Source organism: Penaeus chinensis, chromosome 16 (assembly GCF_019202785.1).
Source record: "Penaeus chinensis breed Huanghai No. 1 chromosome 16, ASM1920278v2, whole genome shotgun sequence".
Taxonomy (NCBI): domain Eukaryota; kingdom Metazoa; phylum Arthropoda; class Malacostraca; order Decapoda; family Penaeidae; genus Penaeus; species Penaeus chinensis.
This window is the reverse complement of record NC_061834.1, coordinates 2,137,352-2,152,351: the sequence shown is the minus strand read 5'-3', so window position 1 is coordinate 2,152,351 and position 15,000 is coordinate 2,137,352. Positions and strand designations below refer to the sequence as shown.

The 15,000-nt window shown below is 36.5% G+C and overlaps 1 protein-coding gene across 1 annotated transcript in view; it reads right to left on the bottom strand.

The window, feature by feature from the left end:
* Nucleotides 1-3,258: 3,258 nt before the first annotated feature.
* The window catches only part of LOC125033618 (NADPH oxidase 5-like), a gene marked incomplete at its 5' end in the record, with an annotated part of 25,722 nt that continues 13,980 nt past the window's right edge, over nucleotides 3,259-15,000 (bottom strand). Inside the window, 17 exon segments of the mRNA XM_047625282.1 lie at nucleotides 3,259-5,187; nucleotides 5,466-5,531; nucleotides 5,935-6,138; nucleotides 6,520-6,729; nucleotides 7,737-7,900; nucleotides 8,517-8,614; nucleotides 8,945-9,073; nucleotides 9,309-9,567; nucleotides 9,713-9,792; nucleotides 10,006-10,165; nucleotides 10,538-10,695; nucleotides 10,975-11,138; nucleotides 11,451-11,629; nucleotides 13,035-13,134; nucleotides 13,136-13,224; nucleotides 13,669-13,895; nucleotides 14,397-14,607. Coding sequence (XP_047481238.1) covers nucleotides 5,056-5,187; nucleotides 5,466-5,531; nucleotides 5,935-6,138; nucleotides 6,520-6,729; nucleotides 7,737-7,900; nucleotides 8,517-8,614; nucleotides 8,945-9,073; nucleotides 9,309-9,567; nucleotides 9,713-9,792; nucleotides 10,006-10,165; nucleotides 10,538-10,695; nucleotides 10,975-11,138; nucleotides 11,451-11,629; nucleotides 13,035-13,134; nucleotides 13,136-13,224; nucleotides 13,669-13,895; nucleotides 14,397-14,607 — 2,630 coding nt within the window.

The window sequence follows — 15,000 nt, the reverse complement described above, 5'->3', positions numbered from 1 at the left end:
ATTTTTACATAACCCCCTTTTAAAATTTTTCTTTAATTTTAAAATCATTATTTTTTTTTAAAAAAACATTTTTTTATATTATTATTACTTATTTTTAAATCTTTTAAATAAAAAATTAAAAAAAAACTTTATCAAAATTTGTTTTTATTTTATTTTTTTCCTTTTTAAAAAAATTATCACCCTTTTTACCCCTTTTAAAACTTTTATTTTTCCCTTTTTCCCTTTTTTCCCTTTTCAACATTATTTTTATTTTTTACTTTTTACCCTTTTTTTTTTTTTTTTGTTTTTTTTTTTAATATTATAATTTTTTTATAAATTTAAATTTAATTTTTAAATATTTAAAATTATATTAATATTTTAATCATTATTAAAATTAAAAATTAAAATTTTTATTATTTATACAAAATATTTTTTACTATTATATATTTTTTTATTTTATTACTTTTTTCTTTTCAATTTTATCAAATTTTAACTTTACATTCATTTTATCTTATTATTACTATATTTTTATTTTATCATTATTTTTTATTTCAAATTTTTTTATTATATTACAATTTTTATTTTACATTAAAACATTACTTTATTATTATTACATTTTAAATTATTATACTATTATCATCTTTTATTTATTTTTAAATTTTATCACATTATGTTTTTTTTTATATTATTATTTTTAAACTTTACTTTTATTATTTTTACATATTTATTTTACTATTATCATCATTTTTCATTTTTATTTTTACCATCATTTTTTTTAAAATTATTTATTATTTTTTCATTTTTCAATTTTTTTTTTCACCCCCCCCCACCCCAAAAAAAAAAAACAAAAACAAGTCAAAAAAATAATTTTCAATTTTATTTATCAAAACCTTGACCTCGAAATGTTTTTTTGCCACTTCTAGGGACTAATGTTACTACGCCCCCAAAATTAGGAATTTTAACCCCCTATCTGCACCCTTTCAGGGCACCTCTTGGTACCCGGGGGAAAGGGGCCCGGGGGCTTTATTTAAGGGGGAGCTCCATATTCCTCCAAACTCCAGATCTCCCGAACTAAAGTCTCATCACTAGATGCAGTTTATGGTCATACCCCTAAATTACACCTTTATATACAAAGTGGATTGAAGCTACTCATATCACTGATTTATCTGCACGTATTGTTGTTACCTCCATTCTCAATTGTTGGATCACAAGATTCCGAGTACCACATCATGTTGTCACTGGCAGAGGAGCAGTTTACAAGCAAATTATTCCGTAATTAACTATGCTAGTTGGTCTTCGTACACCCACAATCAAATGGGCTCACAGAAAGAGCGCATCTACCTTGCAAACAGCTACACTGGATTTATTGCAGGTATCACTACAAAGGGATAAAACAGCTGAACTTGACTCTAAAAATGGAGAAGAAGCTCCAATTGTAAATTAAACTTTATCTTTACCTCCAGCTTCTGCAAAGAAAATGCGTTCAGGTAGCTCTTTCTAAAGATTATGATTATTTTCATTATTAGTAATGTACTAAAGAGCTCCACTATTGGACTAGGAGCTGTTGTAGTGCTATACACATATTTTCACCAGTATAGTTTAGTTAGTCTGTTATGATCTGTTTTCTTTTAAGGACTGGAATTGCTATAATGAAGTGTGATCAGCTGTGATATTTCGTAAGTTTATTTTGTAGATGAATGTACTGATGATTTGGTAGTATGAACATCATAACTGTATCCTTTTTAGAATATTTTCTAATCCTACTGTGATTTTACAACGCAAATTGTTACAAAGGTCGTCCATAATTACCTTCATCAATGTATAGTGTTATGACTAATTAATATGAAAGTTACAGTTAGTATTAAGTGTCCGTAATTCTGTCCATACTACTTCCTGTACTGAATGATATTCTAAGTATGAAAATAGAAAATGTATTTTAACTTTTTTTCATTTTAAAGTAGGCTACTGTATGTACGGATGGAAGTTATATGTAAATCAGTCTAACAATAAGAATTATGCATATGTTCACACTCTTTTCTGCAGTGAATGATAATTTGAGTTGGAAAACAATAACTATTCGATTGTGTAAAATTATAAGCGTCAGATTTTATTTAGAAGTTTAAGTGTGAAAACTTATTTGTTGTAAATGAAGAGAAATCTATTTAAAAACTAAAGAAAAGGTGTTTCAATCAAGTCCAACTCATCAGTTGAGATTAATAAAAGCAAGGTCGAGTGCTACATAGTCAGCAATAATTATTATTTATAAAATATTAACTTTTAATGGTTATTATCAGAAATGCGAGTCATTTAAGAATTGTAAGCATATGCATATTTTCATTTAAACACGGATCCTCTCTTTGAAATAATCTTTTCTGAAAATCCATCTTGGCTAAGAGAGATATGAAATTGTAAGATCACATTCAGCTTTTTACACCGATATTGATATTTTGTTCCATTTTTTTCAATAAATATTAACAAATGCTGCCATAGACCATGTAATGCACCTTTAACCCCCAAAATTCAGATTCAGTTCGAAAAGAAATTAACACGCTGCTTCGATGTTATTAAAAACGACCGATTTGGCGAAAGAACAGTCCAGTGGTGTACATTTAAAACATAAATGTGCTAGACATCAAAGGTCATTTAGCACTATGGCAGATTATTGTGGCGAAATGGGTAAAAGTGTGTTAACGATTAAGAGAAGTGGACAGAAAAGGCGGATGAAGAAGTGAAGGAAAGGGAAAGGAGGAGAAAAAAGGCCAAGCAAGGCGATTATTAAGAGCGTTTTCTATGAATACTGTTTTCTTTGTTAATAAAACCATGAAATCTGTTTTCAGTTCATTTCTATTTTTTTTTTTTTTTTTTTACTTCTCCCAAACCACGGACGCAATTATACGAATATTTTTTTTGGAAAAACAAAATTAAGCATTTAGAAAATATATATTTGTTTCAAAGAATACAGAATACAAACCCAGCTAATACTTTGCATATATATACAGGCAATAAAATGTAAATTACTATAAATAATATCTTAATATATATCATATATATAATATATATACATATTTTATATATATTGTATATATAGTATATATATTTATAATATATATATATAGTATATATATAATATATATAATATATATAATATATATATAACACAACTGTAACTCTTTACCATTAAGGAAAATTAAACATTATATGATGAATATATGGTAGTTTAAATACAGTATATGAAGCAAGAAAATTATTTACATGACTGACGGATATGTTAATTATATATTGTGTTTTTTTACCATCACGGTATTACATACCTTGTTTCTTTTTTAAATGGTTATGAAGCAAGCATTGACAAATATGTTTCACCGTAAGCAAATAGCTTTGTTTTGCATATGTAACATAAGACAAATCTTATGTTATTTGGCACACGCCCTAGTCTTCAAAAACATTGAGTATCATATATATATATATATATATATATACACACACACACATACATACATATACATATACATACATATATTGCTTATCTATTTCAGCGTTAATTATAGTTGAGAAAAATATAATATATAAAAATCTATTTCACTGGCTTCTTATTTCATGTAAGGAAACGTATAAAAAATATCAAAATTTATACATACATGCACCTTAATATTCTGCTAATGATAATGTCCTTATCTTACTAAAACTACACTTTTGAAAGACAGATATTCATAATTATTCTACATAATATCACTTAATTAGAGTAAAATGTGTATTTAAGATCATTACAATAGTGTTTCACACTTCAGATATTTATAAACATGAAAAATATATTTACACCAATATCTTCTTCATTAATCACAAACCAGCGCTAACTATTTCGCAAAATCAGTCTCCAACGATTTACAAGATTTTTATAAAATCGGTTTCTTAATCATAAATACAAATACAAAAACGTATAAGATCTTCAGATAAGAACACAGCAAAATGGGAAAAACTGTTACTTCAGAAAATAGCTCTGTTGGTATTTTTTAAGGCTAATCGTTGGTCAGTTCGAGATTTTTTAAAAAGAGCTTCCACAAAAAAACACAAGCTTATGAACACACACACACACACACACACACACACACACACACACACACACACACACACACACACACACACACACACACACACACACACAGAGGAGCCGCCACAGTCGATAATCAAAATTTGCTAAGAATTTTAAATATAATGGGTCATGGAACTATCTGGATTGATATAAAATTTAGCAGCAGAATCAGATCAAAGTGGCATCAAAACTACATCATTAAGGAATCACAGTCAAGCAAAGTCTGTGGAAAAAGACACGTGGAATTTACAGTGTGAGAATAAACTCGAGTATATAACCTACGAGACCCGGCTGTGTCACAAGCGAAACATTACACTACGTATTATGTAAATGTATGTTACAATGCAGAAAAAAAAACGAACAAGTCATTCTACTATAGGAAGGTCACAAGTAGGTAAATTAGAGTGAGAATTGAGATATTTATAAAACTGACATTAAATGCATCTGAAGCAGACAAACAAACTGACAAAATATACACATAAGATCATTAACACGGTTTGTCCTAATATATTTTCAGGTAATTTCAACTTTCATTTTTGGTTATCAAATCGCCAATATAAGCCAAAGGACGTCTTTTAGTTAGAATTTGTTGTATAACTGTGATATCATCTTACTGTCAAGTATTGGCGGGAGAAATTGAATGTTTACGTAACATTCCTACCAGATACACTGCAAAGAAACTTGTTACTATAAAATATAAATTAAAAACGTACCTAAAATCTATAAAAAAAAAGAATCAAAAGAAATGAAAACAGAAAAAAAAAAAACGTTTTCCATATCTTCAAATAATTTTTCTTTTTTTATAGTTCTGCTTCTGGACATTTTCACAGATAGAGTAAAATTTCTCTTCGGGAATATCACTCTCCTTAATACTTCTTCTCTAGATAACTTGCACAGATCCTTTTTCCTTTGTTTTTGGCTCTCTTAGATCCTCTTATAAGTTATGTTTCCACAGAAGATCCTCCATCTTGCGAGTATATTTTCACTTAGAAAATCTCTTTGCGGAAATCGAATCCATATTCATCACACTTATAGCGAAGAGTGCGGGCAAGGGCAGGCGGGCCACAGTAAAACACGGTGATTTTTCCCTTCTGTTGGTTTTGCAGCTGTTTGAAGACCTGTTGGTGCAAAATAATTGTTCTGTATGAGTCTTTTTTCCCACTAGAGAGAATTGATTAAATGTCTTGTTTAGCCAAGAAAAAAAAAAAAAAAAGATAAAAAGTTATTTGTGAGTTTCCGATAGACAGTTCGTAAACATTTTTAAAAGATATTACATACAGGTACATAAAAAAAAAAACCTATCTTACATATAGATTATGAGCACCTTCTATCTCACACGCACACAATCTGATCACAGAATTATAAATTTTACTTATAAATTAAAAAGTATACTTACTTTATCCCAATTTGGTCTTCCAGCATTTGTACGTGTTTTCAATCCTGTGATGAGATCTCGCTTTTCCTGGAAACAGAAAGGAAGTTAGTGGAGGCACATAAAAAGAAAGAGAGATTTATTTATGTTCTCATAATATGATAAATGATGCAGGTATCTAATTAATCATTAAGTAGCTTTGTATAGTAGTAACTATGAGGAAAGAAGTGAATGAAATATGGGTATAGAGACTTGAAAAGTTTCCAATAAACCATAAGTAAATGAAACATTACCAGATTATTTTCATATTAATATTAATAAAAATCAATCGAATTTCTTCAAACAACTTTCTTTAACTAACACACACACACACACACACACAGACACACACACACACACACACACACTCACACACACACACACACACACACACACACACTCACACTTACACTCACACACACACACACGCACACTCAACCAGTCTCTTCATTACCTTCTCGTGCAGTAAATCCAGAGCCAACTGAAGTCCCACGGCCTTCATGTCGGTTTTCTGAAGGGCTGAAGTGATGTACATGTGCATATCCAGGAACCTCTCCATCACGCCGCCGTGTTCCGCCTGTTCGATCTCCAACTGAGACAACAGGTTCACGAACCACTCGAATGAACGCTGGTCTCGGTTGATCCAGAAGAAGTCCACCTGAAGAGGAGTGGAGAAGGCGACCGATGAGTGGTGGGTGAAGGAGGAAGAGATTGATCGGTAGAAAGATCGTTATGGATGAATGGAGGGAGAGAGAGAGAGGGTTCGATAGACGTTCTAAATACGAAATGGAATCGAGTATCAAATGTTAATATTTTAAACTGATCACAGCAGGCTACTGCAGGGACGAAATCGTGTTATAAGCTCCTGCAGCCACTATCAAACAAAACAGCCAACTAAGAACAAAACTGAAGCAACACATACGAAGACAATGACATGAAAAATAAACAAAAAAAAGTAATGAAAAATAAACAAAAAAAAGTAATGAAAAATAAACAAAAAAAGTAATGAAAAAAAAAAAACAGAAAACATCCCATATACCTTTCGAAGATTCATAACACTATCAGGCACATCGTTAGTCCATGAATAACTGCAATTAGGGCATATGTGACGAGCCTTCCAGTACTTGTGCATGATCGACTGCAGGATAGAGGCAAAGGGCGTGACTCCAATGCCTGTACCAATCAGCACTGCATGTTGAGCTCGGAAGATGTGGCTGGAAGGCGCGCCAAAGGGACCGTCGACGTAAATCTGTGGGGAGAGAAAAGTAGGGGAAATTGATTCTTTTTTCTTTTCATCTTTCAGACAGTTTCAGAAATATCGAAGGGACCGTCGACGTAAATCTGAGGGGAGAGGGGAGAGAAAAAGGGGAAATTTATTTATTTATTAATTTATCTATTTACTTTTTACACAGTTGTAGAAATCCGTGACGTCCACGTGAATATGGAAGAGTGGAAGGTGGACGTGTAGGTTTTGCAGTAGTATTGCGTCTTCATCTATAAGGCGTAGTCATAGATATACAGAAATATATACAAATCTGGGGAAGATATGTGATCGGAGTCTTTTAAATCCTGAGGAAATAGCGGCCTGTAGTCCGCTTCAGAATCGGAATTTCCTCAAACTTTTACATCACATCTAACACCCAGCCTTAAGACTTCCCTCTCCTACACAACCACACAACTTCCTAATACCTATCTCAAAATGCCAGATCCTATCACAACCTACCCAAAACTGTCCTGAAATACCAAAACCCACCTTAAAATAGCCCCTAAAAACGACATAACTTACCCAAAACAACCAGAGAACAAAGGAACCATCCTTAAAATACCCAAATTTCTCTTAGACTGCCATATCACGAAGGCACATTTCCGACTTAACATAATATACCCCAAATTGTCTTGAAATACCAAATCCCACCTTGAAGATACCACAAAACACCCAAAACAATCAGAGAACAAGCGAACCATCCTTAAAAGACCCCAAATTTATCTTAAACTACCAACACCTAGCTTAAATTGACCCCCAAAACCGCCCTAACTGACCCAAAACAATCAAAGAACAAGCAAACGATCTGTAAGAATACCCCAAACTTCTCTTAAACCGCCGAAACCTACCTTAAAATACCCCTTCTAACCCCCCCCAAAAAAAAACAACAACACACAAACCACCCAGACTTCTTCCTAACTACCCCCCCCCCCCACACCAAAAAAAAAAAAAAAAAAAAAAAGAAGGAAGGAAGGAAGGAACGAACAACTGACCACCAGGGGCTTCCCGACGGCGCAGCCTCCCTCGGCGATGACCTCCTCCATCCTGCTCTTCTTCCTCACCCGCCTTTCCTCTTGCCTCGATTTCCTCCTCTGGCGCTGTTCCTCTTGGCTCACGGCGTAGCTCTTTCTGCCCTCCTCGGCTGCAAGCACGGTCTCTGGAATGGGAGGTCGGGGTAGTTATTTGCTTATTGTTGTTGTTGTTATCATCATTATTACTATGATGATAATAATGATAATGATGATATTATTATTATCATCATTATCATTATCTTTATCATCACTATTATTATTAATATTATTACTGTTACTGTTACTATTACTATTACTATTGTTATTATTATTATTAGTATTATTATTATTGTTATTATTATTATTCCTTACTATTATTACCATTATTACCATTAATATTATGGCCATTACATATATACACAAACACACACATTCATATACATACATATGTATATACATAACTTAAAAGGAGGAAGGAATCTTGGCTCTGGTTTGTTGCAGAAAAAAAGGATAAGAAGAAGGAAATTGCGATAAGGAAGAAGTAGAAGAAGAAGAAAGGGAAAAAGTAGAATAAGAAAAGGAAAAAGTAGAAGATAAAAAGGAAAATAAAAAATAAATAAAAATAAAACGAAAAAGAAAAGAGAAAGAGCAAAAAGGAAAAGGAAAAGAGAGAACGAATAGGAAAAGAAAAAGGGAAAAAACAAAAAAACACGAAACACGAAAACCTGTAAATAAATAAATGAAAAACTAAGATTCACGTACCCTTCCCTACAGTGTCCGCCGCTGCCTCCTCCTCCTCCTCGCCCTCGGATTCCGAAGGGAGGTCGAGCGTGATGATTTTCGGCTTCCGTCTCATGTACCTTTAAAAAGAAGGAAAGCGATTGGGGGAAGACGAAAAGAAGAGAAGATGAAGAGTGTGGAAATGAGTTCGCGGGAGATATATCTGAATGAAGTGTAATAATGGTATGATCGAATGCACGTTTGCATGTGCGTAGTTATTCGTACACGCAAGGGTATATAAAAGTACACACACAAGTGTACATACATACACGCACACACGCACACGCACACACACACACACGCACACACACACGCACACACACACACACACACACACACACACACACACACACACACACACACACACACACACCAAAAATATATAAATGTATTTTTTAAATGTGCCTTACCTAAAGCTCTTTGCAAGCTCTCTTCTCGATGGCACTAGGATGTCGCCATCTAGGGTCGCCTGTAGAGCTTTATTCAAGGTGCTCTGGTTGAACTTCTGGTCGGACTTTGGACGGAAATTGTTCAGCAGTCTGCGAACATCAAGTGTGGGGCATGAGTATTTAGAGTGCCATTACGTGGACATCTATGACGAGTGAGACTAATGGAATTATAAGATATTATAACAACAAGCGTTTTGTTTTTGATTATTATAGTTAATATAATTGTTCTGTTCTTTCAATTCCACATGTCTAAACGAACCCACAACGAATTCTATATTGGAAAGAAAAAATCCAGATGTCGCCAAAACAACAACAAAGGCCTTACATGTGGTTCTTTTTCCTCCTCTCGACCTTCCTGTCGAAATCAGGAACCGATCGCGACTTCATGAGCACTTTCTTCCCGTTGACGTTGTTGTGAACCAGGCTGGGCGCCGACTGGTTCTTGTGGTTCGCCAGGAGCTTGTAGTTCTTCGGGGGAGCCGCCGCTGCCTCTTGGTCCACCGCGTTCCCGTTGGTGTCATGTTCAAAGGCCTCGTTAGTGTGGCCGTTCTCGACCGTCTGCTCGGTGCTGCAGGACGCGCCTTCTGCAACGTTGATTTTGGTTTATACTTCAAGGGTTTCAAGCATTACGGTGTTTTACTGTGATTTCTTATACATCTATCTATTTTTTTTTCGATATCAACGACTCGGCATAAAGAAAATATTTTCTTAGATGAGAGTTTCTCTTACCTGTAGAAGCAACTTCGTTCGTAATTGCAAGCTTATTGGAATTATCGTGTGAGTGCAGTTCGCTGCTCGGATGCATCCTCCTGTATAAACAACGAAATGGAGATAGAACTCAAAGTTATATGCTAAGTTAAAGGAAAGTAGATATATCAAAATGATTTCCAATGACAAAACACCCACAACACATTCACAACCCAAACTTCGGTACAACGAACGAATCAACAACGAAGCAATACCGAATACCGAAAAATATCAACAGAACACGGAAGAAAAGACCAGAATAAAACACTACTTACACCTCCACATTCTCGCCATCAGCCATGAACACTGACACAGAGGACGTTTGCCCCTGTATCTCGCACCTCTGTCTCTCGCACCTCAACTGCTCGCGCTCGAAGTAGCCGTAGAGCCTGTTGGTCCATTCTCCAACGGCGCGGATGTGTAGCCAAACGGCGTCTGTTTAGAGAGGGTGTAGTTCCACACTTTATGAATGGTGATGTGGCGGTTATTGTGAAGTATGTATGGATGCAGGGTGTCTATTTCGAAGGGAAGTTATGTTTCAGTTAGATTATTTGTATGGTTATAATATGAATAATAATAACGAGTGGTGTGATGTATACAGGGAAGTAAGCAGAAGTTAATAGTTCTTTTGTATTCTATTGAACGTAAAATACTGCAATGAAATGCTTGTGATGAGATTGTACGTCTTTGGCCATTGTTAAAGAAAGAAAGAAAGAAAGAAAAAAACAAGAATATATCAACTAAGAAATTCCAAAAAAAGTTACAATATCACATAGAGCAATCGACAGGGCGACTCCATCTTCTTACCTCCCTGTTCCGGCGCCGAAGAAATGGTGAACGGATGCCACTCGTACTTGGCGATGGCCGGGATGTTGACAAACACGTAGTCTCCGGGATGGAATTGGAAACCTCCGGGTCGCTTGATTACCAAGTGGATCACCTTGGACGGCAGCAGAACACCAGAGCTAATTGCAAACAAGAATAATTAAAAACGGGGGCTAGGGGGGTAATTATTAATTTATTTTCTGATGGATTATCCGGTTCATTATATTTTGAAACACATTTCCCAAATTCGACAAATCTTCATCCCTTACTCCATTTTCGCACCGATAACAAAAAAAAAAAGGCAGACAGGAGAGAATGAACCTTTGGAAAATACGACCTATTCTCATCACCTTACGAAGAAACAAAACAAAAACAAAAAAAAACATCACAATCTCAAACAACAACACGGACAACACCACCTGATATACGTCTTGCCGTGGCCTGTGCGCAGCCTGAACGTGCGGTGGACTCTCTCGATGACGAAGATAATTCCCGGCGCGACGAACCATTTCCAGAAGTTGGGTCCGTGGAGGATGGTGAGGATCCAGAAGGCCACGTACAGCAGGTGAGTCCAGTAGAACACCTGTTGGGAAGGGATGCTGGGATTATTTGTTTGTTCGTATACAGATTTTTTTGTTTGTGGGGTATCTGACCTCAACTAACGGACACCCCAACTAACGGACGCCTCAACTAACGGACACCCAAACTGACGAACACCCCTCTAACACCCCATCTAACGTACGTCCCAACTAACGGAGACCCCACCAAACGAACACCCCATCTAACGTACGTCCCAACTAACGGAGACCCCACCAAACGAACACCCCACCAAACGTACGTCCCACCAAACGGACACCCCACCAAACGGACCACCCCACCCACCGTCATTCCTCACCTCAAAATACCCGGACTTGCGGACGAAGGGCAGCGAGCAGATAACCATCAGCGTCAGGATAATCATGAGGGCGATGCCGGTGGGGTTGGCTATGCCCTCCAGAAGCCCAAACTTCTCGGGCTCCATCGTGAACAACCACTCTGCCAAAGTGTACTCGGAGGCCGGCGCGATCACCAGCGCTGGAACAACGGGTGGAAGATGAGAAAAGGGGGGGAAAAGGAGGAAAGGTGGGTGAAAGGGTAGAATGGAGAAGAGGGGAAAAAGAGGAAAGGTGGGTGAAAGAGTAGAATGGGGAAGAGGGGAAAAAGAGGAAAGGTGGGTGAAAGAGTAGAATGGGGAAGAGAAAAAAAGGAAAGTGGGTGAAAGAGTAGAATGGAGAAAAGGGAGAAAGAAGGAAAGGTGGGTGAAAGTAGAATGGGGAAAAGGGAAAAAGAGGAAAGATGGGTGAAAGTAGAATGGGGAAAAGAGAAAAAATAGGAAAGTGGGTGAAAGAGCAGAATGGAGAAAAAGTAAAAAGGAAAAATGAGTGAATAGTAGAAAAAATAATAATAATAATGAGTGAAAGAAGACTGATAAAAGAAAAAAAAAGGAAAAAGGAGTGAAAGTAGAATGAAAAAAAAGAAAAAAAAAAAGGAAAATGAGTGAAAGAAGAATGAAAAAAAAAGAAAAAAAGGAAAAGAGGGTTAAAGTAGAATGGAGAAAAGAGAAACAGAGTAAAGATGGGTGAAAGAGTAGAATGGAGAAAAAGGTAAAAATGAAAAAATGAGTGAAAGTGCGGACTGAAGAAAGGGGAATTAGAGAAAAAAAAATTGGAAATTAAAAGAAATATTAGTAAAAGAGTAGGTATATGATTTAAGAAGAAAATAAAAAAAAATAGAGAGAAAAACGAGAAAAGAAAAAAGAAAGGTTGGTAAAACAGAAAGAAAGAAAGAAAGAAATATTTCAAAATAAGAAAAAGAAAAAGAAAAATTAAAAAGATAGATGATATATACATTATGAAAAAATTAAAATAGCAAGAAATTAATCATAATTCAGTAAACACCATCTTAATAAGACCAAAATAACAATAAGAACATAACAATAACACTATCATCAACATTAAAAACAAATCTGCAACTGATATTGACTGATAGCAATAAATCCATTTTTGGTCGTAATCTGAGAGAAAGAATTGGCAACTAGAAATTAAAAGTTCCCTTCTATAAACGAATAGGGAATGACTCACAACTTGATGAAATAAAAGAATGGAAAGAAAGACGATTGGTAATAAATATGAGAGAGAAACAGAAAAGAAAGGAAGATATATGACCAAGGAAAATTATTATCATTATCATCATCATCATTATCATTATTACTATTCCTACTATTACTATTATTATCATTACTATCATTATTATTATTATTATTAATGTAATAATGATTATTATTATCATTATCATTTTTTTATTTGTTTTATTATTATCATTATTATTATCACTATCAGTATTATCATTATCATCATTGTCATTCTCATTATCATCATCATCACTATCATCATTATCACCATCATCATCACCATGATGATTACCACGATCATCAACTTACAAAAGTTGAGTAGATGCATCAGCGTGTGTATCAGGGAGAAGATGAAGATGAGCCAGCCGCACAGTTTATGCAAATAGAGATGCTGGTCCAGAGGCAGAAAAGGCCGAAGCTCCTAGTGATCTGAGATACGTGATGCACTGTCGCAGCATCAGTACTAGGACGAACATGCAGTTGAAGTTCAGACACTGACCTGGAGGGGAGGGAGAGAGGGAGAGGGGGTTGTGACTCATTGATATAAAACAAATATATAGTTGTTTCTTACGATATGGATGGGGATTGATTTATGCTGATGATTGTAAAGCTTATTGTGATTTCCTTAATTAATCATCCAGATATCGAAATAGGACATTATTCGTTACTTGATATAGGCACTAGATTTCCGGGTGTGTTTTGGACTAGTGTGTGTGTGTGAGTGAGTGTGTGAGTGTGTGAGTGTGTGTGTGTGTGTGTGTGTGTGTGTGTGTGTGTGTGTGTGTGTGTGTGTGTGTGTGTGTGTGTGTGTGTGTGTGTGTGTGTGTGTGTGTCCTAACGAATACTGAACCCTCACTCCCACGCCCACCCGCCCGCCCGCCCTACCGCCCACCCCATTCCCCAGTCCCTCAAAAAACACCAACGGGCAAGAACGGACACCTACCACAGGCTCTGGCGAAGATCGTATACCAATTTTGCTTTCTGTATTCGATGGCGCGGGAGATGAACAGACCCAAGTTGATGGATATGTACACCAGGAGGAAAATCAGGTAGACGTAGTTGTTCTTAAGGTAAGGCAACGTCAGCTGATAGGGCCTTAGCTTGGCCACTCGTTTCCAGATCGATTCCTTCTCCGTCCGGATGTTGGGAGGAACGAGCCAGCGGTCGATGCTGTGGGCAGAAGTGCAGCTTGGGATTAGGCGAAGACCAGGATCTGTGTAGTTCGTAGGGAGACACTTTTCTGGGTGTGGGTTTAATGTACTGGGGAAAGGTCTGGCGTGTATTTGTCAAAAACACGACAGGGAAGTGTTATACGTTTCCGTGTCGTTTGTGCAGAGAAACGACTATGGGATGGTTATACATCCATTCGATAACATAGCAGATAAAGCAATAGTTAAAGTCTTCGTTATCTAACTTTTGTTTGTGGCCTTAGCAATGAAAAGAACAGGGGTCGTTGGTGGCCAAGGAAGAGAAACCATGAGCCAGCAGAAGTTATATTCATTTCTGACATAATTCTAAAACGAGTGGAAAAGAGAGTGGGAGAAAGGGATGGTCATACTCCTCCTCTTCCTCTTCCTCTTCCTCCTCTTCCTTCTCCTCCTCCCTACTCCAACATCCACTTTCAATAAACCACGGCGACATTAGAGAAAACCCTTTCAACCACCGGCTCACCTGATCGACAGGTTCTCCAGCAGGCCATCGTGTTTCTCCAGCTGTGCCTTCAGGGACTCGTAGGTGATGGCGCCCGTCCTCTGCGTGTCGGCGTCCTCGAACAGCGCCAGGGTCAGGTCCTCGATCTGGTCGTCGCTGAACTTCATGCCGTTTTCCTCCATGCACGCCTTCATGACCTTCTGCAGCTCGCTTTGCTGGATGAGCCCGTCCCCTGCAAGAGAGGGAAAGGTCGTTATCGGAGAGGAAGGGAAACCTGCTTAAGAAAGAGGAGGAGAACAGACGTCTATATCTTCTCTATCCGTCTGTATCAGAACAGAACATCTATATCAGACCAGACCTATATCTCTTACATCGGAACAGAACATCTATATCAGACCAGACCTATATCTCTTACATCGGAACAGAACATCTATATCAGACCAGACCTATATCTCTTACATCGAAACAGAACATCTATATCAGAACAGACCTATATCCCTTACATCGGAACAAAACTATATCCTCAGAGCCCCCCCCCCCCCCCCCCCCGGCGCACCCACTACATCCAAAACAAACCCCACATTTTCTACATCATGAACAGTATCATACCAGAACACTCAAACAC